This window comes from Microcaecilia unicolor, chromosome 4, assembly GCF_901765095.1.
Source record: "Microcaecilia unicolor chromosome 4, aMicUni1.1, whole genome shotgun sequence".
NCBI lineage: Eukaryota > Metazoa > Chordata > Amphibia > Gymnophiona > Siphonopidae > Microcaecilia > Microcaecilia unicolor.
Genome location: NC_044034.1, coordinates 26939472 through 26963720, shown reverse-complemented (window position 1 = coordinate 26963720; position 24249 = coordinate 26939472). Strand labels below are relative to the sequence as shown.

At 44.2% G+C, this 24249-nt stretch overlaps 1 protein-coding gene across 3 annotated transcripts in view; it reads right to left on the bottom strand.

Annotated features, from left to right (window-relative positions):
* The window catches only part of ACER3 (alkaline ceramidase 3), a 107501-nt gene that overhangs the window by 26128 nt on the left and 57124 nt on the right, over positions 1-24249 (bottom strand). For all 3 annotated transcript variants that reach the window (XR_003941857.1, XM_030200061.1, XM_030200062.1), the window contains exons 5-6: positions 16800-16881; positions 15123-15158 (exon numbers count right to left, since the gene is read on the bottom strand). Coding sequence is in view for 2 of the 3 variants with exons in the window: in XM_030200061.1 (XP_030055921.1) it covers positions 15123-15158; positions 16800-16881 (118 nt within the window). In the remaining variant the exon portion in view is untranslated. The remainder of the gene's footprint in view (positions 1-15122; positions 15159-16799; positions 16882-24249) is intronic.

Below are 24249 nucleotides of genomic sequence, written 5' to 3'. Positions count from 1 at the left end.
AGACACAGTAAAATAAAGCTCTTCCTTTTTAAAATGCTTCTACCCACACATGATTAACCCCCATCCCCATGAACAAAAGATGCCCCTCCCTCTCTGTCTACTGTTGTCACAAATCAGCATTTCATTCTCATTTTGGCAGTTTCTCAATATTCAGAAAAAAGCGCTTTGCGGATTGTAGGGCACATCACACACAATCAGAAATCTGATTTCGTATAAATAATTTGGCCTGCCTCTGGCAGTTCAACATTGTTCTGCAAACGCAGACATTTCAAACATATGGATCGAGAAAACAAACAATCTGAGCCCTGAGGGCCCTGTTTACTAAGCCGCATTATAGGAGCGTTAATGTTTTTAATGCGTGTTAACTGTGTACGCACCTACACGGTTAGCGCACGTGCTAATTGTAAACACATTAAAAACATTAACACGCCTTAGCAAACAGGGCCCTAAATGAAATATCTTATTTATTCTGATATTTATACCCCATTTTATCCCGAACATACTCAAGTTCAATGTATCTTACAATACATAAAACAGGCAAGGCTTACAATACCATAAACAAAATATCAAGAAAGAGTAGAGTAGCACAAATAAAATACAAATAAGAGCTAAACAAACCAATCAAAATTTTTAACAGAGAAATTTAATCAAGTAAAAGTTTTGATTGAATAGCAGCTGTAACACACACACATCTGTTTTGTGGGTTCTTTTCTCTGTGTGGCCTGGTATGGGTGTGTTCACATGTATACATATGATCATAGGAGCCAACTCGGCACACACCATCATGTCTGCAAAAAGTATGGCAGGGACATGGGCACAACTGGCCAGGCCATATTTGTTAGGTCTCTCACAGGAAAACAGGAATTGTGAGCCCTTGGACAACTGCCGAGTGGCAGCGGCAGGCAAAACCCCCCAACCAGCACTGGGCTAGCACACCAGCAAGGCAGGGACTGCAGACACAGATAAGAAAGCCGGAACACACGGACTGGAATACTCTGGACTGGAACTAGGCTTCACCTACACTTGACTGCCGTTCCCCAGGGGTTGAGCCCCTGGGTGCAGGCAGCCGGCAGAACTAGAGGAAAGCTGGTACTGGAGCAAGCAGGCTGGAACACCAAGAAAACTCACACTAGAAAAGATTCTTAAACAAGCTTGGCCAAAAAAGGGTTCAGGATAGGAATCAGGATTTCCAAACAGGCTTGGCTGGAAGGAAACTGAAAGCAAGCAGGGCAGACACAAGCAGGAGGGGAACTGAAGCTGAAGACAACCAGCCACAAACAGAGGAAGAACGGATACTATACAGGGTAAAGGACTTTAAGACAAGCTTGACTAACCAGGGTTGGGCAGAAGCCCAAGGTGAACAGGGAACCAAACAAGACAGACTAGACAGGACACAAAGCTAGGATAAACAGACAAGAACTAGGGCAATGACTGAAAGCTGCCAAGCAGCCACTAAAAAAGACATACATACAAGCAATAAAGCTAGACTGAAAGCAGAACCTAGCAAACAGAGAACACAAAGGCTAAAGTACACACAGGCACCAAGATCTAAACACAGAACAGGACAAAGCTAAAGTACACACAGGCACCAAGAAATAAGCAAAGAACAGAACAAGGCAAGAGTGCAACTGCACACCGGTTACTTCGAGACCCTTGGCAATGCAAAGGCCCTGCTGAAAGGGCCAGGTGCCTAATAAAGGCAATCAGCAGCTGAGGCTCAAGCTGCAGGAATCTCAAGGCAGCTAAGGGTGAAGTTAGCTGCCAAACTTCCAACCAAGTCTGGCGGGCTAGAATATCTGGACCGAACTAGAATGAAAGTCTGGAATGTGTAGGGAAACAACAAGACAGTCTATGGCAGCCACTGGTTCTGGCCACCAGAGGGCGAGGTGAGCACAGCAAGGAAAATAGTCACCATCTTGACAACAGATGTAGATACAGGTAGTGCAAACACTAGGAGGACTCGTGGCTAAAGAATAACAAGGGGACAAAGTTTGTCCCCATCAAGTGCCCATGGGTTCTGTCTCCAACCCCACCCCATCCCCGCAGGTTCTGTCCCAGTCCCATCCCCGTGGGCTCTGTCCTCATCTGCAGAACCCTTGAACACTTATGATATTTAAAATATAATATAAATAATAATAATAATAATATAAATATTTAAATCATGTTATTATAAAGGAATACGCTGTGCAACTGTTGTTTATGAATCATAAATAGAAAACAATAACAACGAGCAACTATAATAATCCCCCTCACCCTCTACCCTTCCAACCCCAACCCAAGGAATCCTAATCCACTCTCTTGATGTCCAGGTGTACAAAATACAACCTGTTCTGTATGCCCTAGAGGGGAAAAATATACCCTATGAAGCACTGTTATGATTTTTTTAATCTGTGGGTGAATAAGTCATCAACAATCTCAGGATTCAGTCTAGATCTCCTGTCTGTCTTCCACAGTCCTTCCTGCAATAGAAGATGTCTTCTTAGAAGATGTGCCGGTAGCAGGAATGTACAGGATCCTCCATACAAATTTTGCTAGTTGTGGCCAGCATGTTTGCTTGTTTTTCCAAAAAAATCAACATATCATCATTTGCATCACTCAAACATAAATATATACATAAGTACATAAGCACTGCCACGCTGGGAAAAGACCAAAGGTCCATCAAGCCCAGCACTCCATCTCCGACAGCGGCCAATCCAGGCCCCCAAGAACCTGGCAAAAAACCCAAAATTTAATAACGATCAATGGACTTTTCCTTCAGGAATCTGTCCAGACCCCCTTTAAACTCAGCAAGGCCAGCTGCCGTCACTACCTTCTCCAGTTCACAGGCTTCAAAGTAGAAAATGACAAGGGGACAAAATTTGTTCCCGTCCCGCTGGATCTGTCCCTGTCCCTGTCCCATCCCTATGCCATTCGCTACTCATGGCTACAAGAGCACTGAATGTCCCTTCAGTCTCTCTTTCTCCCCAATTCATCTCCACCAATTTATTACACTTCATTTTCCTTCTCTTCCCTCCCCCAGCCTATCTATACCACAGTCATATCCCTTCCAGTCCAGCCTGGCCTATCCTTACCAGGGCAGGATGATGATTTTATTTTTGTGAAAAAGGAACATGCTCCTTTCCGTTTCTCTTTCAATTTGAGACTAATTATAGGTCCTCTCCATTACAAAACATTTTCAGTCAGATTCATATACTGCCAAACTCCCTCTACTTCCCCACGTCTTTCAGTAAAATAAACTTAATTTATCTTGGTGCCCGCAGGGCTGGAGAAGAATGACAAAATACTGACCCAGCCCAGCTAGCACAGATAATGTTTACTTTTGCATCTATAGTTTCTTATTATCCTCTGTCTCTGTTTATTCTTGGTCTTCTCTTAAGCTTCCTTTCTACCTTCATGTTCAATCTTGTGAATTATTTTCCAGTCTTCTTATTTCTTTCATTTCTCTTTACGTGTTTGACTCCCCATAGGCTGTCTCTCTCTCATTTCATTTTTTTTTTTTTGTTACACTTGTACCCCCCGCGCTTTCCCACTCATGGCAGGCTCACTCAATGCGGCTTACATGGGGCAATGTTAAGTGACTTGCCCAGAGTCACAAGGAGCTGCCTGTGCCTGAAGTGGGAATCGAACTCAGTTCCCCAGGACCAAAGTCCACCACCCTAACCACTAGGCCACTCCTCCACTGTTGCTACTATTTGAGATTCTACATGGAATGTTGCTATTCCACTAGCAACATTCCATGTAGAAGTCGGCCCTTGACATCACCAATGTGGCCGCGCAGGCTTCTGCTTCTGTGAGTCTGACGTCCTGCACATATGTGCAGGACGTCAGACTCAGAGAAACAGAAGCCTGCGCAGCCTTCTACATGGAATGTTGCTAGTGGAATAGCAACATTCCATGTAGAATCTCCAATAGTAGCAACATTCCATGTAGAATCTCCAATAGTAGCAACATTCCATGTAGAATCTCCAATAGTATCTATTTTATTTTTGTTACATTTGTACCCCACGCTTTCCCACTCATGGCAGGCTCAATGCGGCTTACATGGGGCAATGGAGGGTTAAGTGACTTGCCCAGAGTCACAAGGAGCTGCCTGTGCCTGAAGGTGGGAATCGAACTCAGTTCCTCAGGACCAAAGTCCACCACCCTAACCACTAGGCCACTCCTCCACTTTCTTCTAGTGTCACCCCTTCCTGCCACTTCTCACCCTTGTCATCTTCATGTCACTTCCCTCCATCATGACCTCTCCTCTCTCCTTTTTCTCTGCCCCTCTTATCTCAGTCCTACACAGATACGCTCCATCTCTTTCAGCTCCTCTTTCCTCTGCATCCTTTTTCTTTTAGGATGTTGCCAGGTTATGTGTGACCTGGATTGGCCACTGTTAGAAACAGGATGCTGGGCTTGATGGACCTTTGGTCTGTCCCAGCTTATGTTATCTCTGCCTGCTCTACTTCCTCTCTCCCAAATCATGTCTCTTTCTCTCAGCTCCCTTCCCCCAGCACAGTCCATGCTCTCTCCCCGATTTCATCAAACCCTCATAAATGTACAAAAAGTGGGAGACCAAGAGGGGCATAATCGAACAGAAACGCCTATCTCCATGGGCGTTTATCTCCGAGAACGGGTCCGTGAAGGGGCGGACCGAATCGTATTTATCGAAAAAACATGGACGTTTATCTTTTTTTGAGCTGGGCGTTTTTGTTTTTCAGCGATAATGGAAACCGAAAACGCCCAGCTCAAAAACGAATAACTCCAAGACATTTATTCGTGGGAGGGGCCAGGATTCGTACTGCACTGGTCCACCTCACATGCCAGGACACCAACCGGGCACCCTAAGGGGCACTTTTACAAAAAAAAAAAAAAAAAAAAAGGTAAAAGAGCTCCCAGGTGCATAGCACCCTTCCCTTGGGTGTTGAGCCCCCCAAATCCCCCTTAACACCCACTGCCCACAAGTCTACACCATTACTATAGCCCTAAGGGGTGAAGGGGGGCACCTACATGTGGGTACAGTGGGTTTGGGGGGGCGGTTTGGAGGGCTCCCATTTACCAGCACAAGTGTAACAGGTGGGGGGGGGGGGGATGAGCCTGGGTCCACCTGCCTGAAGTCCACGGCACCCCCTAATAACTGCTCCAGTGACCTGCATACTGCTGCCAGGGAGGTGGGTATGACATTTGAGGGTGAAAATAAAAAGTTGTGAAACGGCATATTTTGTGGTGGGAGGGGGTTCGTGACCACTGGGGGAGTCAGGGGAGGTCATCCCCGATTCCCTCCAGTGGTCATCTGGTCCTTTAGGGCACTTTTTGGGGCCTTATTTGTGGAAAAACAGGGTCCAGGAAAAGTGCCCTAAATTCTCGCTAAAAACGCATATTTTTTTTCCATTATCGGCGAAAGGCGCCCATCTCTGATCGGCAGATAACCACGCCCCAGTTCCGCCTTCACCACGCCTTCGACACGCCCCCATCAACGTTGTCCACATCCGCGACGGAGTGCAGTTGAAAACGTCCAAATTCGGCTTTTGATTATACCGCTTTATTCGTTTTTGGGAGATAAACGTCAATCTCCCGATTTGGGTCACAATATAGGCGTTTTTCTCTTTCAATTATAAGCAGGCAAGGATACCAGAAACTGGAGGATGTTCTTTAATAAAAACTTTATTGAAGGTTTGAAGACTTCTTCATCTGCATTACTAGTAGTGCGTGCAGCGCTTTTGACGGACTTTCCCAAATAGTCTTTTTAAAGACTACTACGTTACTTTTGAAGAACCATCCTTATTGCTATTCAGTAATACTCCGTGCAAGAGACTGCTGTAAGATCTCCAAAGGACTTCCATCATCATTGCTCGGCAGCATTCTGCACAGCAGACTCCTGATGCAGACCTGACGGCCGAAACACGACGTTGTGTCGAGTCTTCAAACCTTCAATAAAGTTTTTATTAAAGAACATCCTCCAGTTTCTGGTATCCTTGGTCGCTCTCCCACTTTTTGTACATTACTGTTTTTACCGTGGGGCGTTTGAGTTCTCCGCTTGCTGGCGGATCTTCTCTTCCATCAAACCCTCATAGCCTGTTTATTCTCTACTCACACAGCTACACTCTCAGTTGCCTCACTAAGCCTTTGTTCCTTCTAGAGCAGTCGGACACGTCCAGCTCTTTACAGTGACATTCTCTCTCCCAACCAATAAACCTTTTCAAACTCCTTCACTCTTCCTAGCTCCTCTATTCCTCTCCCAGTACTTTAAGCTTTTATACCTTAATCCCAAAGACATTTTACTGTGGCAACACATAAAACTGAACTGCCAACGACATTACGTGACTCAGACTTCTTTCAGTGTCTGTTGCTCTTCCCCTCCCCATTGGCAGCCGCAGGTAGGAAGCGCCCGATCCTCGGTTACAGCAGCAACCAAGGAGGTTTAATGACAGGAGACGGCAGGGGTGTGCTTTGCCCATTATCCGGGCTGAAGCCAGTAGGCAGAGCTTGCCACCATGCTGATATGTCCAAAATAATAACAAACGCTAATGAAAACAATAGCAAACTTGAGAGGTTTATATTGTTTTGCATTCTTTGTTAGGAGGAGATCGGGGGGGGGGGGGGGGGGGTATATTCAACTAGCCGTTGAGCCCGTTAAAACGGGCTGGTATTGGGGCTTTCGGAGGTCGACGCTGGCCCCCCCCCCCAGGTCGCCGCTACCGTTCCCCCCACCCCCGGAGTCGCCATCGCCAGCCCTCCACCCCACCCAGGCCCTCTCTCCGCTACTGAACTTACATCCATTCGCCGGAATGCAGCAAGGCAGATCAGCTGACCTGCCGTCGGCCTTCCTTCTCTGCCTGTGTCCCGCCCTCGTGTGACGTAACGTCAGCGAGGGCAGGGCACAGGCAGGGAAGGAAGGCGGACGGCAGCTCAGCTGATCTGCTCTGCTGCGTTCCGGCGAATGGATGTAAGTTCAGTAGCGGAGAGAGGGCCTGGGCCGGGTGGAGGGCTGGCGGCAGCGACACCGGGTGGGGGGAGGGGTAGTGGCGACCTTGGGCGAGGGGGGGGAGCGGTAGCGACCTCGGCAGCTTTGCGCAGTTTCCCTCTCTGTCCCGCCCCCGTCATCACGTATTGATGCGGGGGCGGGACAGAGAGGGAAGTCTCTACTGCGCATTTGTGAGTGAGTCGGTCACTCGCCGTTTATATGTTTGATATGTTTTTGTCACTGCTCCAGAGCTTGCATTATTGCAATGCTATATTGTAGATTTCAGTGCTGCGCTATACGCCTTTATTTTTGCTTATAATGACAATAAGATATTTCTCCATTTATTTATTTTACATTTGTATCCCGCCTTAACCCAAAGCGGGTAACAATAAAACATACATAAGCAATAAACAAAAAAAATAGAACCACCATCTTAAAAGTACAATCAAAACAAAATCTAAATGACATACATCCCTTCACAGACTCACATCAGTCACTTCAGCATCCTTTATTCCTCTAGAAAAGCCTTTAAAAACAATGAGTTTTTAAGAGTCGCTTGAACTGTTATCGCATAATCTTAAATAACCAGGAAGATTATCCCAAAGTGAGGGTCCAGTAACAGAGAAAGCACATGCTCTCATTTCAGCATGACGATACATCGGAGGAAAAGGTAAACACAACTGCTTCAGACTTTCAGTCCTTAATGACTGCCTCAGGCAATGCATCCCTAAAACATGACTAAAATATACAGGTACCTTCCCATATACACGTTAATGTATCAAAACAAGAACTTTAAAGATAACTCAATGCCTAATAGGCAACTAGTGGAGCTTTAGCACCGGAGTGATGTGTGCTGATCTTGACATAAAAACAAAAGCAAACACTTATATCGGCCTGTGTGTGGTGAATCTATAAAAAGTCTAAAGCTGTTCCAGTTGGATAGGCAGTGCCTTAGAAAGTGTAAGATAAAGGATTTAGGATGGGCTAGAGAGGGCTTTGACAAACTCCTTTTACGGTCTGTATCCTGCAATTGGCAAGACAGATTTGGATAGGCTGGAGTGGGCTTCGACAGCAACTTCAGTATTTGGAAACTAAGGACAAGGCTGGGTTTGATCTCCCTGCTTCTGCTTCATTTCCTACTTGTGACATCATCAGCCTACTCCTTTATAAGCACCTAGGGAGCTTTCCTACGTTGCCTTTGCAAGACATCTCTTAATCTTGTGTTACCTGTTTAGATCATTTCCCTGCTTGGCTTTGTTTCTGAGAATCTTGCTCCTGAAGGTCTGTTCTGTGTTTCTTTGAGTCTTGTGTTTCAATGCTTTGCTTTGTTTCTGTGTGTTTGCTTTTGTACCTTGATCCTGAAAGCCTGGCTCTAGAGCCACACCCTGCCCTTGTCTGTATCTGTTTGACTCTACCCTTGGCTCCTGCTTTTAGTCTAGCCCTGCTTTTGACTCTTGCTATAGTTAAACTCTGTGTTTAGCCAAGCTCTGTTCTTGTTTTCCCTGTTCTGCTTCCTGTGTGTGTAGTTCTTGTCTGTTAATTCTGAGAGTCTGTAGAAGCCAGTATCGTCCCTGATTACTTCACTGCTATGCACCTGTCTGCTGCTTCTTAGTCTGCCTGGCCTTTCCAGCTGTGGGTGCTGGTAAGAACATTGCTTCTTTGTTTGTCTTCCCTTAGTCTGCTTAATCCTTTGCCTGCTGTTTGCTTCCTGGCTCTTGAGCTCTGTTTCTGCCAAGCTCTGTTCCTGTTGTGTGTTTGAGCCAGGTTCTGCTCCTGCTCTATGTTTGAGCTAGTTCTGTCCAAGTTCCCTGCTAAGCCAAGTCCCTTTCAGTATCCTGCTCCACCCTTTCAGAATCCTGTTCCAATCAAGCCAAGCCAAGCCCGTTCCAGTATCCTGTTCCAGTCAAGACAAGCCTGTTTCAGTATCCTGTTCCAGTCAAGCCAACCCCGTTTCAGAATCCTGTTCCAGTCAAGCCAAGTCTATTCTAGAATCCTGTTCCAGCCAAGCCAAGACTGTTCCAGAATCCTGTTCAAAGCCAAGACGAGCCCATTCCAGAATCCTGTTCCAGTCAAGCCAGAGCCCGCTCCAGAATCCTGTCCCAGCCAAGCCCATTACAGAACCCTGTTCCAGCCAAGCCAAGCAGAGCCTGTTCCAATCAAGCCCGTTCCAGAATGCTGTTCCAGTCAAGCCAAGCAGACCTTGTTCCAGTCAAGCCCATTCCAGAATCCTGTCCCAGCCAAGCCAAGCCCATTCCAGAATCCTGTTCCAGTCAAGCCCTTTCCAGCATCCTGTTCCAACCAAGCCAAGTCTGTTCCAGAATTCTGTTCCAGCGAAGCCAAGCCCATTCCAGAATCCTGTTCCAGCCAAGCCTGTTTGAGAATCCTGAATCCTGTTCCAGCCAAGCCTGTTTGAAAATCCTGAATCCTGTTCCAGCCAAGCCTGTTTGAAAATCCTGAATCCTGTTCCAGCCAAGCCTGTTTGAGAATCCTGAATCCTGTTCCATCCAAGCCTGTTTGAGAATCCTGAATCCTGTCCCTGCCTTGTTTATTGTCTTGCTTCTGTTATTCTTGTTGCCTAGCTCCTACCCTGTCTTGCCTGTCTAGTTGTGCTTTGTCTTCTCTTTCAGTCTAGTCCTGTCCGGATCCAGTCCTTGCCTTGTCCGGACCCAGTTTTAATCTACTTCCGTGTTTTGCCTTGTCTTGCATTTCTGGGTCCCAGTCTCAGCTTTAATCCAGTTCTGAGTCTTGCCTTGTCCTGTCTGGGTTCCAGTTCTGGCCCTTTGCCTTCTTTTCCTTGTCTCGTCTGGATCCGGTTCTTGCGTTGTCCATTATGTTTAGTTACCTCTGTTAGTTTATCCTAGTCCAGTCTGTTCTGATTCCTGCCTGTGCCAGCCCCGGTGATTTGTCTGCCAAAGCTCCGGCTTTGGTTCAAGGGCTCACCGTTCCTGACAGTTGTGACACCTGACTTCACAATAGCTTTTGGAAAGTATGAATTCTCCCTGAAATCACAGGTCAGGAATCTTGGGATACTGCTAGGACTCATCATTCACTCTGATCCCGCAAATTCAAACAACCTTTAAAAATTGTCTCTATTACCTACAGCAACTATGAAATCTCTCTCCATATATTGAAAAGACGAGTCTGATCACAGTGGTCCATGCCAAGATAACATCACTACTAGAATATTGTAATGCCCTATACACTTGTCAAACCAAAAAGAGTTTGAATCAGCTCCAACTAATCCAGAATGCTGCAGCACAACTGAAAGAAGGCTGCAAACGGCAGTACCTTACAGGGATAAATTTAAAAACTCTTTATGTTTGATTTTCAAGGCCCTTAGACAAAATCGGCCAGAGTACTTAGAGAATAAGTTTAATCCTTTACACACCTTTACAATTCTTTGAGACCTCTAAGGCCATCTTCAAGGACCATCACTATCTGTCCCGTCATCAAAAGAAATTGTACGATGTGATACTCTGCCAGCAAGCCTCCTCAGCAATAGCCCCCACGCTCTGGAATTTACTCCCAGAGGGGCTACGTATAACTCGAGACCATCTCTACTTCAGGAAGCAGGTGAAAGCCTGGCTCTTCTCCCAAGCCTTTAATACATAGGATGACTGACTATACATTCATTCTGCACCTGGACTAGCTTGCTACACTAACTCAGATCAGCTCCTTATATCTTGTTTAACTGAACAAAGAACTTGCCTTGAGTTTAGCCACCCATCTATTTATCCCGACTGACTCTTTACCAAGCATCTTGTCCCTATCTAGATATCTACACTTGGCCCCTCAGCAATATGGTAAGTTGTATTGTAGAAAAGCACTAGTATCATAGCTATGTTATTTGAATGTTCTAATGTGTGTTTATTAGACGTTTCATTAGTATTATACTGACATCTCTGTTATTTGAATTTCAGTGCTGTTAAATGTGAATATTTTTTTTATCCTATTTCACGGTAATCCTATTATTAGGTTTCAATTTGCTGTTTTCAAGTTTACCTCACATATTGTATTTATGATTATATTTGTTCATTTTACTATTGTTACGCTGTTAACAAAATTGAAAGTTTCATAACCACCATCCATCACCTGCTGATGATAGGAAAATACTAGATTGTGAGAAATGCACAGGGTCCTTACAGGGTCAACACAATTCTGTACTTTCTATCTCCACCTGTTGGTTGATGGCCATAACTCACACACTGGACTGATCTGGTGGTGACACAAAGGAACTATTCATTCAATAATAGCGTATAGAGTATAATAAAAACTCCAAACAATTTCATAGAACCAACAACTGTTAGGATGTGTTCAAAGCATATACATGTCAAAAAAACAGGATGAAAAATAACTCAGAAAGCTACGTAAGCTGTTATCAATTGTATAGCTTATGGTGGTATATAAACACCAGTCTTAAAAACTTACAAACAAAACATGAAAAAAAAAAAAATCCATTCACTAAATGTGTGCTGATCTAGTAACCCTTAATTCTTAAGAGGATACAAAGTTGATGTAGGCCCAATGTAGAAATCATTTAGGAATTAAGATCTATGCCACACCCCTTTTGTTGGTGTTTTTTAAAGAATGCTTTACCCATTATAGAACACCCTGATGCAACCTTTTGATGAAAACACTGGCCTACATTAGTCTTAAAAACGAGCCTTATATTTAGGACTAGTAAAAAAGGCCCGTTTCTGACACAAATGAAACGGGTGCTAGCAAGGTTTTCCTCGGAGTGTGTATGTTTGAGAGAGTGTGTGTGAGAGAGAGTGAATGTGCGAGTGTGTGTGTGTGTGACAAAGAGAGAGTGAGACTGGGTGCGAGTGTGTCTGTGAGAGAGTGTGTGTGTGAGCATGAGAGTGTGTGCCAGGTCCCCCCTCCCTCCCTCCTAGTTCCAGGGTTGTCCCCTCCTCCCTCCCTCCGAGTTCCAGGGTCGTCCCCTCCCTCCCTGCCTCTGAGTTCCAGGGTCGTCCCCTCCCTCCCTAACCTGCCTGCCTCCGAGTTCCAGGGTCATCCCCTCCCTGCCTCTGAGTTCCAGGGTCGTCCCCTCCCTGCCTCGCTCCGAGTTTCAGGGTCCCCTCCCTCCCCTGCATTATGCTCTCTCCCCTGCATTCATCCATATGCAGGCAATGTCCTCTGTGCCCTGCCCTCTCCATCCATCCATGTGCAGCCTCTCTCCCCTGCCCCCTCCACCTCCCTCCGAGTTCCAGGCCCCCCCCTCCCTCCTTCCCCCCTCCGAGTTCCAGTGTCCCCCTCCCTCCCTCCCATTTCCAGGGTCCCCCCTCCCTCTCAGTTCCAGGGTCCCATGGAACTGGGAGGGAGGGGGGGACGGAGAACGTTGGAGGAGTGACGTCAGCAGGTGGTTACGATCCCAGTGAGACACATTGGAATGTTGGAGGAGCAAATTATTATATTAGATAATTTATATTTGAGCAAATGCAGAATTACAATTTGATCAAATGAGTAAAGCACAGCAAAGCAACTTGCTTTCTGATGCCACCTACCATGGTATTAGCATGCCCTAGGAATTCTCTCAGCTCACAATTCAATGCTCTGACTCCGTGCTTATCAGATTTTCTGTGGCTGTGACCCAATTTTAATGGTTACAGAAAAGCATGTGACCTCCCGGAGACCTACTGTATCTTTCACCCATTCTACTGCTTCTGACGCTCCTTCAGCATCTCAGCCAACACTGCTGTCAACCTCTACAGCCCTATCTATAGCATAGGCTTGTTGAGAGGCATGGGCTGATGAGTGGGGGTGGGGGTGGGGGCTTACCATTCGGGGTTGTGACCTTGGATATCTTGCAATCCTATTTGGGTTGTGACTCAGTTTGAAAAGCTCTCAACACAAGGCCTCAACTCAATTCTATTCTATGTTTCTAAAGTAAAAAAACAAAGGGGATGATACAGTAAGCTGTGTTACCCATTAGCATAGGGGTTTACACTTGACTTTCCTGCACTAATCTTACTCACAAATGCAGCAAGAAAGACTGGTGTAGGAGAATCAGTACAAACCACTGTGCTGAAGGAAGCAAAACGTGCAAAATGTTGTAAAAGAGCAGTTATTTCACTCTTTTTTAAAAATAATTATTTATTAAATTTCAAATTTTACAAGTACACAAACTTGATGAGAAAATTGGCAAATTGAGGTTATAATATCAGAAAAAAACATGCTATTTTATAAACTCTCCTCAAACCAATATAAGTCCGTTTTCGCATCCTGTTCAAACTTCTTCTACTAACCTATAAATGTACTCACTCTGCTGCTCCCCAGTATCTCTCCACACTCGTCCTTCCCTACACCCCTTCCCGTGCACTCCGCTCCATGGATAAATCCTTCTTATCTGTTCCCTTCTCCACTACTGCCAACTCCAGACTTCGCGCCTTCTGTCTCACTGCACCCTACGCCTGGAATAAACTTCCTGAGCCCCTACGTCTTGCCCCATCCTTGGCCACCTTTAAATCTAGACTGAAAGCCCACCTCTTTAACATTGCTTTTGACTCGTAACCACTTGTAACCCACTCGCCTCCACCTACCCTCCTCTCTTCCTTCCCGTTCACATTAATTGATTTGATTTGCTTACTTTATTTATTTTTTTGTCTATTAGATTGTAAGCTCTTTGAGCAGGGACTGTCTTTCTTCTATGTTTGTGCAGCGCTGCGTACGCTTTGTAGCGCTATAGAAATGCTAAATAGTAGTATTAGTAGTAGTAGTAATATAACAGGCAAATAATCAAATTACAAAGAGTAGACGGACGTATGTGTTAGACACTACTTCCAATTTCAAACATTATTACTAGTTGGAGAAATTAATCAAACTGTCCTTCTAGATGTAATAAATGTCTCTAGTTGGGAGGGATCATAAAACGCAAATTTTTCAGACCGGTAGGTAACTAAACATTTGCACGGAAATTTTAAATTCACTCTTTTTTTTTTTAGCAATGAATCTATGCCAGCTCAGGCTGGTGTAAAGATGCAGTGCAAGAGAAAGGGAGATCTTAAATGAAGTGCAGCCCTTTACCTCAGATCACCAAAAATCAGCAAAGGCTACCAGATACCCTAACACTATCCCCTGACCCACAAAAAGGTTCATATACTCCAAGTGAGGCCCCTTTGGAACCCCACAAATGATCTCGGTGACCCAAGTAGCCCCTCCCCATCTGCCCACAAAAATGACACAGATAGATCGTGGGCCCCCTCCCTGATACCTCCCACCACACATTTGCTCTTGCGTCCGGCATCATCTTCAAAACGGTGATTCCTGATCCCACGCTCTGTGTTAGTCTGCCACATACAGCAATAATTGTATTTGGCAGGCCAATCCTATCCTGTATGATCCCGATGCAGCACGTGGGGTCAAGTGTTGCCATTTTTCAAGAGAGCAGTGCAGAGGTAAAAGCAACGGGTATATGGGAGGGACAGGAGGCTCACTTGGGCCATTGTGGTCATTTGTAGAGGTAGGGGTCGGGGTGGGGATTTTGGGGCGTACACTTGTGCCACCACTGCAGTTTTGTGTGGGTCAGGGAATGAGGGAAGGGAAGCAGGAAAGGAGCTAGGAGTCTACACTGTTTTAAATAGGGGTAGGGGATGGGACTTGATATACTGCCTTTCTGTGGTTACAAAGCGGTTTACATATTATATACAGGTACTTATTTTGTACCTGTAACAATGGAGAGTTTAAGTGACTTGCCAAGAATCACAAGGAGCTGCAGTGAGAATCCAACCCAGTTCACCAGGATCAAAGCCCGCTTCACTAACCACTAGGCTACTCCTCCACCCCATGGGAGTGTTGCATTTGTATCCCACATTTTCCCACCTGAGTGTTAGTGTGAGCCAAACGCTGCATAAGCACTGATAGGAGGGGAGTTATTTACTCATGATGGTGCAAATGGTTGCATCTAACCGTGCACTTTTCTCTTTCCTGATAGTGCACCCGCTTTTTAACACAGTTGTAATTTGCATGCTATTTGCTTACAGCATCAGAGAACAAAACTTTTATGTTATATTTGGGTTAGTGAGATGAGCTTTCAGTGCATGGCTATAAAGAAAGTACATTAGCCCCAAAATTAGAACTGGAATTGAGTTCCTCATACTTCTAATGCTTTATTAGCCTGTGCAGAATAAAGGCTCCCCCCACCCCCTCTATATTTACGTGTCTGGGAATAACTAACCTGATGAAATACAGGCTCTTTCCATCTTAAGTAAACCTGTGAAGATGAAAAGAAGAAAACTTAAGAGACAGTTAACATGTTCATTGTAAATTAAATGTCTGCACACACACACAAGGGGCAAGTCTGAGTAGCCCACATTATTGCAAGGTTCGTACAAACTTTTGCAGCTAATTTTCAAAGGGAAGCTACCTGCCTATGGGCCCTATTTACTAAGCCTTGCTGCAGATGCGCTAACTTTTAAGCGCGTGCTAACAAGTTTGCGAAACCTACAGCGCGGCTTAGTAAACGGAGGGCCCTTTACACATAAAAAGTTAATTTATATATAATTTTTTGATCTGCTGTTCCTGCAAACAAGTAAATTGGAGGCTAAGAAGCATATTCACATTTCAAAATCCAAATACATATTCCTGCTGTCTACTTCCCCTGACCTATAAAAACCTACTATGCATCCAACGTCTCAGTTTTAGGCGGTCAACTCTGGAACGCCAAGATTCATCCGAACTACAACCGAACTTCTAAGCTTCCGAAATCTGCTGAAAACATACCTCTTCAAACAAGACTATATCCAAACAACCCAACTTAAGTTACGACTCTAACCCACACCACTAACATTAAACATACCTCAATCCTTCCCCCACATCTCTTCCTTTTACCCTTCTCTACACAACTGTATTATCGAAGTGATACATTGTATTACCTCTTTGATACTTTGTACCCTCAAATTGTGTTATCCCTGTGATACTCTGTACCTATACATTGTAAGCCGCACTTAGCCTGCTATTGAGCGGGAAAGAGCGGGGTAGAAATGCTATAAATAAATAATAAATAACATGCCACTCAAACAACTCAACCACCTCTTTAATTTGCCCTGAAGCATACATGTACTGTTAGCCATTTCAAGAAAAAAAAAAAGAAAGATTGCTCTGAAAACTGTCCTCCCAATAAAAGAAATTTTTAGGGAAAGGTTAAACTATATTTTACACACATACAGATCAGTGGTGTAGCTACGTGGGGCCTGAGGGGGCCTGGGCCCCCGTAGATTTCAGTGGGGACCCCCTCCCGGCGAACCCGCCCCCGCCTACCTTCCGTTTTGCTGGCGGGGGAACCCACTCCCCGCCAGCCGACGTCCTCTCCCGTAGAACGCAGCGGCACTGGCAGAGAAGTCTTCTTCCTTGCATGCTGACGTCCGGACGTCAGACTCAGAGAACAGAACTGTTCTCCGAGTCTGATGTCCTTCACGTACAACGTGCAGGACGTCAGCATGCAAGGAAGAAGACTTTTCTCTGCCAGGCAGTGCCGCTGCGTTCTACGGGAGAGGACGTCGGCTGGCGGGGAGTGGGGTCCCCTGCCAGCAAAACAGAAGGTAGGCGGCAGCGGGGGAGGGTTCGCAGCGGGAGGGGGGTCGGCAGAAACGGGGGGGGGGGGGGGGGGCCACAATGGCGGCGGGAGGGGAGGCTAAAATGTGCCCCCTCCCCTCGAGCTGTGGACCCCCCTCCCACGCAAGTCTGGCTACGCCCCTGATACAGATATATAGTTTGTTTACTGTTATGGTGCAGACAAGCATCTGAACAATATTCTATAGTACAAAACACAGGTTAAGAATGAATATTCTAAATCAGTTTGGCTTTCCTTCGACCACACCAAAACAAACAAACAAAAAAAAAACCTTATACTTACTATTGTTACTATTAAACTGAAAAGGACTAATATAAAAAACAGAATGTAGTTGTGTGAGTTTCTGTGCTTGAAACATTCATATCTGAAACAAAGCAAAAGGACATTATGTGAGACAAAGATGAGAACTTAATCCCGTATTCCCCCCACCCCATTTCTGATAAACCTGACACTGGAATATGCATGCTTTAGGTGAGATTACAAACGATAAAAGAACATTTAGCACAAAACATTTGGACAGTAATCTACAATTTGATATGGCTCTGTTTTGCAATATTTCCTGTACTGTCTTATGTTTTTGTTTTAAAATTTTAAAATGGTGGGATAGAACCCAATTCCATGGTTTGCTGTTACAGGGTTACTACTTAATATTTTAGTTTAATACGGTTGATCTAATGAAAATGAGCTTTGCAGATGCTCCACAATAGAGGTAGGAAACTGCCACTCTGGATGGTTTTGAGACAAGGTCCAAGAAAACAGCAAGGGTAATCGATCTGCAAACTCCAAGATGGAAACCAAACGAAGCAGATACAATGTATGTGGGAAACAATATTTAATAAATATAGATCAATAAAAAAATTAGCAAGCCCGACGCAGGCCGTGTTTCGCCCAACTGGACTGCATCAGGGGCTACAAAACGAACAGTTATATAACAATTAGAACAAATATAAACAAGTAGAAACAAAATAATAATTATATTCCATTACCATAATTTCATACTCGGCTGATAATCATAGAACACCATGATAATACAATTCAATACATAAAAAATGAATTAAATTAAAAAGCCAATGAAATATATGCCACAGCATAAATTTCATTGGCTTTTTAATTTATTTTTATATTTTTATGTGTGTAATATATTATGCAATTTTTGACTATTATTATAATGTGTATTTTATTTGAATTCTGTTTATTAATATACATACACATATATATATTGTCTATCTTTGAATGGTATGTTATTGATATATACTGTCTAATTTACATCTATCATTTAATTTGTGTACTTAAGAATTTCGTAATATTATTTTGATATTTTAATTCATTTTTTATGTATTGAATTGTATTATCATGGTGTTCTATGATTATCAGCCGAGTATGAAATTACGGTAATGGAATATAATTATTATTTTGTTTCTACTTGTTCATATTTGTTCTGTTATATAACTGTTTGTTTTGTAGCCCCTGATGCAGTCCAGTTGGGCGAAACACAGCCTGTGTCGGGCTTGCTAATTTTTTATTGATCTATATTTATTAAATATTGTTTTCCACATACGTATCTGCTCTGTCTGGTTTTGAGACAAGACTGAAAAATCAAAACTGAGGTAGGCTGAAATCCTACAAGCAGGCATTAAGACATATTGTATTATATCCTGAATCAGACAGGAAACATATTCTAATCCAAAAGTTATGGATTAGCATTTGGAATGTACAATTCATCCCAACTTCAAATAAGTATGAAATTATAAAGACTAAACATGGTTAAGGGATAGGGGGGAGGGTCTTGATATACCGCCTTTCTGTGGTTACAATTGAGTAGAGAGATATGGCAGTCGTGTTAGTCCACTTTTAAAGGTAATCAATAGAAATAAAATAAAACATAGAAAGGAAAATAAGATGACCTCTTTTATTGGACTAACTCTCACAGGATGAGAGTGGGGTGGGTTAGGTGAGAGGCAGGGAGAGCTGGGTGGATGAAGGACAGGGAGATATGCATGGTGATAAAGAGGGCGACAAAGCAGTAGAATTTTATGATTTATAATGGGTTAGAAAACCCAGATTAAGTCCTGTCTGGTGGGTGTCAAAATATTTATCATTCTGACTTCAAAGGTCTTACGTTCCTGGATTGTCTTAAAAGTTTCCTTTTAGTATTCTCATCATAAAATCATTGATACAGTGTTCTGGTTTAGTAAAGTGCTGCTCCACAGAGGTGACATCCTGGCTGGCACTGGCATTTTTCATATGATGTCTAGTCTAAGTAAATTAAATCTCTTCTTTAGCATCAAAGTGGTTTACATATTATATACAGGTACTTATTTTGTACCTGGGGCAATAGAGGGTTAAGTGACTTACCTAGAGTCACAAGGAGCTGCAGTGGGACTTGAACCCAGTTCCCCAAGATCAAAGTCTGCTTCACTAATCACTAGGCTGCTTGGGCTTGATATTTTATGTGGAGATAATTGGAGCAAATTATACAAAGGACAGCGGGAAAGAATCTGTAATTGTGCTCTGTGCACAAGATATATGGACAAATATATTATGCACTCACTTGGAACTATGGCAGCAAAAATGGGGGGGGGGGGGGGGGGGGGGAGGGCACAAATAAAGCCAAAATAGGAAACAACAAGATGGTAGAGCCCATGCTGTCGTCGGAAGCTGCTTTCATGGAAGAACAGCTTTCTCAACTTCTCTGTCCTGGGCTCCTCTGCCATCTCTCTTACAAAACTGATGAATGAGAGAACCTTTGGGAGGAAATTTCCGTCTCTCTTGAAGAGGAGAGGGATAAAATGGAATTTCACAAGTCTCTTCCTACGAGAAGTAATGTGGATCCTCATCTGACTCATTAGCGGTTCCAATCAGACTGTTCACCATACTCAGGAGAAGGTGTCCGTGCTGACCTCGTTGTGGTGGAAGGAAGTCCCCACTCTTGAGGAGCTTAAAGGAGCACCTCTACCTCCAGACTCCGGGAAAGCTCTGCCTGCCCAGGTATCAACAGTGATGCCCGGTGAGGCACCGGTGTCGAAGACCTCGATGTCGGGTCTGATGCTGACCAGTCCTGGGGCCTGCAAACACACCTGGTGTCGATGCAGGTGGAGACCCATTCGATGCCGGTGCACTCCAAGTGGATGCCAGAGTTAGAGCAGTCATGAAGGTCGATGATGAAGCCGGTGCCAAAGTCAATGGTCCAGCCTTCGAAGAGCCAAGAAGTTGCTCCCTGTGAGCCACTCACACTCTCTGGGTTCTTGCCTGCACATTTATTTATTTTATTTATTTGTTACATTTTTATCCCACATTTTCCCTATTTGCAGGCTCAATGTGGCTTACATAGTACCGTAAAAGCATTCGCCAAGTCCAGTAGAGGAACAAATACAAGGTGATGTTGTGGTCGAATAAGGTAGGTATGTTTCAGGCACATTAGGGTCAAAGATAGGAAAGGTTATATAGTGCCCAATACAATCTTTGGTTTTGCTGTGTTGCAGAGTTTAGGTCTTTATGTTGGGTTGGTAAGGTACGCCTTTTTGAAAGCTTGGTTTTTAGTCATTTCCTGAAGTTAAGATGGTTGTAGATTGTTTTCCCAGCTTTTGGCAGTGCGTTCCATAGTTGTGTGCTTATATAGGAGAAACTGGATGCATAGGTTGTTTTGTATTTGAGTCCTTTGCAGTTTGGGTAGTGGAGGTTTAGGTATGTTCGTGATGATCCGGTTCTGTTTCTGGTTGGTAGATCTCTGAGGTCTGTCATGTATCCTGGGACTTCGCCATAGAAAATCTTGTGGACCAGGGTGCAGATTTTGAAGGTGATACGTTCTTTGATTGGTAGCCAGTGCAGTTTTTCTCAGAGGGGTTTGGCATGTTCGAATCGTGATTTACCGAATATCATCCTGGCTGCTGTGTTTTGGGCGGTTTGGAGTTTCTTTGCGAGTTGTTCTTTACATCCCGCATAGATTCCATTGCAGTAGTCTGCATGGCTTAGTACCACACTGAGTGGAACATTTTCTTTGTAATGGAGTTTACTTGGCTCTAAAGTTTAAGATTGCGGTCAATTGTAACACCGAGTATTTTTAGGCTATCTGAAATAGGGAGGATGTGGTCTGGGGTGTTTATGGTTGTGGGTTTGTAGTTATTGTGTTGGGTTGAGAGGATGAGGCAGTGTGGAGTGGGAGGGGGCCAGAGCCCAAGGTGCGGGGGGGGGGGGGGGGCATTTTAGTCTGCCGCCTCGCCCCTCCCCCTCACTGTCTCATTACTCCTCCCACAAAGGCAAATACCTTTGCATGCTCAGTTTCACATAAAGGAGCGTGCACAGGAGGACGCCAGCAAGAAGAAAGGGCAGGGCAGCGAACACGGCTGCACCGGAGACCAGCGCTGCAGAAAGCTTCAGCTGGTAGGGGTTGGGGAAAGCCACCAGCAAAACCAGGGTCCCGGATGAAATTTGCAGGGGCCCAGGCTCCCGTGGCCCCACCTAGCTACGCTCCTGATACTGTGTATCTGGATTTTCAAAAGGTGTTTGACAAAGTACCTCATGAAAGGCTCCAGAGGAAATTGGAGAGTCATGGGATAGGAAGTAGCATCCTATTGTGGTTAAAGGATAGAAAATGGAGAGTAGGGTTAAATGGTCAGTATTCTCAGTGGAGAAGGGTGGATAGTGTGGTTCCCCAGGGGTCTGTCTGGGACCGCTGCTTTTTAACATATTTATAAATGATCTAGAGATGGGAGTAACTACTGAGGTAATTAAATTTGCTGATGACACAGAGTTATTCAAAGTCATTAAATCGCAGGAGGATTGTGAAAAATTACAAGAGGACCTTACGAGACTGGGCGTCTTAATGGCAGATGACATTTAATGTGAGCAAGTGCAAAGTGATGCATGTGGGAAAGAGGAACCCGAATTATAGCTACGTCATGCAAGATTCTACGTTAGGAGTCACAGACCAAGAAAGGGATCTCAGCATCGTTGCTGATGATACATTGAAACCTTCTGCTCAGTGTGCTGCTGCGGTTAAGAAAGAAAAATAGAATGTTAGGTATTATTAGGAAAGGAATGGAAAACGAAAGTGAGGATGTTATAATGCCTTTGTATCGATCCTCGAATACTGTGTTCAATTCTGGTCTCCCCATCTCAACAAAGATACAGTGGAATTAGGAAAAAGTACAGAGAAGGGTAACGAAAATGATAAAGGGGATGGGATGACTTCCCTATAAGGAAAGGCTGAAGCGGCTAGGGCTCTTCAGCTTGGAGAAAAGATGGCTGAGGGGAGATATGATACAGGTCTACAAAATAAGGAGTGGAGTGGAACGGATAGACATGAATTGTTTGTTTACTTTTTCCAAAGATACTAGGACTAGGGGGCATGCAATGAAGCTACAAAGTAGTAAATTTAATACAAATCGGAGAAAAGATTTCTTCACTCAACGTGTAATTAAACTCTGGAATGTAGTAAAGACTTAGCGGGGTTTAAAAAAGGTATGGATGGCCTCCTGAAGAAAAAGTCCACAGACCATTATTAAATTGATTTGGGGAAAATCCACTGTTATTTCTGGGATAAGCAGCATAAAATGTATTGTACTTTTTCGGGATCTTGCCAGGTATTTGTGACCTGGATTGGCCACTGTTGGAAACAGGATGCTGGGCTTGATGGACCTTTGGTCTGTCTCAGTGTGGCAATACTTATGTAACACAACCTCAGCAGTGACTCTTTTCACACTAGGTCACAGTCTAGTGATTCACTGATATCGTCATTGGTCAGTATCAAAATTTAATAATCCTTACAAATTTTTTTCTTACTTTAATATAAATTTATAATAAAAGCTACTTAGCTTCAGATATAAAAGGACCTGTCACATAGGCATATGTGCAGATAGTTCGAGTAACTTTATAAAAGGCTATTTCTGCAAGACAGCAGGCCAAATATTGTCACATTTGGGTGAAGTCATCTGAGACAGCCCAGTGCAGACGCTGACTAGCAAGATAACTGCAGAAATTTCTAGCAGCATCCCCCAGCGCATGCACTGGTGCCTTCCCGCTTGATAAGCGAACATGGGTCCCTCAGTCATGTAAAAAAAGCTAAAGAATACAACTCCAAGTGGAGGTGGGATGCAGCCTGAGAAGATGTTAGTGCCGGACTGGAAGGGAGAACCTGACACTCATGCATAATGGTCCCTCGGCACTAACGAGGAAAATATCAAAAATATCAAATCTGTACGTGACCTCGGTGTCGGGTCTAATGCTGACCGGTCCCGGGGCCTACTTTCAGTGTCCGATGTCGAGAGAGGTAGAGACTTCCTTGATGCCGGTGCACTCCCAGTGATTGTTGAAGTCTTAGTAGCCATCGAGGTCGATGCTTCCAGTACCGATATTGACGGATTGGCCTTGGAGGAGCCAAAAGGTCTCTCCTGCTGGACCTGACACGCCCTCTATTCCCTCAACTCATTTTCAAACAGAGAGAACAAGAGTTAGGCTCATGGTCAGACCCAAGGCACCCGATGCATCAAGAGTGCTGGTCCATCACAGAAATCACCCGATTACACTGGGCACACCATTTGAAATCACGGGGGGGGTCTTCTTAGACATCGAAAAAAAGAATTACGGCCAAATTAAACTCCTCAATTGTGAACTGTAAAAAGGGGCAGAGTTTAAATTGAGATCAGTAACCACTTTAGATGATAAGATAATTGTTTTGCTGTTCGTCAGGTGCTAACATCTCCTTTTAGTCGACTGGGTAAATTTGAGAAAGTTATCTTAGTTTGCAAAGTATTGGCACTGATATGTTTATCATACAACTGCTGGAATGGAGCATTAAGGGGGTCAATACAAAAGATATATTATTCTGCCCAGTTGAAAAGTAGCTCACGGTAGAGGCAATAAGTTTATTAATATGGGATTATCAGAAACAAGGTCCCCTTTGTAGGTTCATGTTGCAGGTGTGTATGTTGCGTCATGTATACCTGATTTCATTTGTTTTGCTGCAGGTTCTTGATGTATATCTGGATTGTTAATAATAGATTTAAATATAAAATGTTAACAGGTGGATATATAGCAGAGAAAGGGGTGGGAGGGGGAAAATAACATGATAAAAGCTTGATGACTATAAGTAGTAAACTGTTTTACCTATGTATTTATATAGGATTGTGTTGGTAACCTTTAGAATGTGGATTTTGTTTTGCAATGTCATCAATAAAAACTGTTGAACACTAAATTGAGATCAGTACTCTAGCCTAAGCGGGTCTAGCAACTTGCAAAAAGAAAGGAAGAGCCGAAAATACTTAAAAACGTAAGAGGTAACAGAATAAAATAAAGAGGAAGAATAAAAGATTGCAAAAGGGACATTAATACTCACACAGGAAGGCACTGCTAAATCACAGAAAAAATGCACTGTGAGGAGAACACGATGATGCATCCCCCTTGCTCTGCAGAAAAATGAAGACTGAGGGACCCAAGCTCGTGCATCAGGCAGGGAGGCATCAAAGCATGCGCCGTGGGATGCTACTAGAAATTCCTGCAATTGTGGGGTGGAGGAGTGGCCTAGTGGTTAGAGCACTGGTCTTGACATCCAGAGGTGCCCGGTTCAGATCCCACTGCTGCTCCTTGTGATCTTGGGCAAGTCACTTAACCCTCCACTACCTCAAGTACAAACTTAGATTGTGAGCCCTCCTGGGACAGAGAAATATCCAGTGTACCTGAATGTAACTCACCTTGAGCTACTACTGAAAAAGGTGCAAGCAAAATATATGGAATG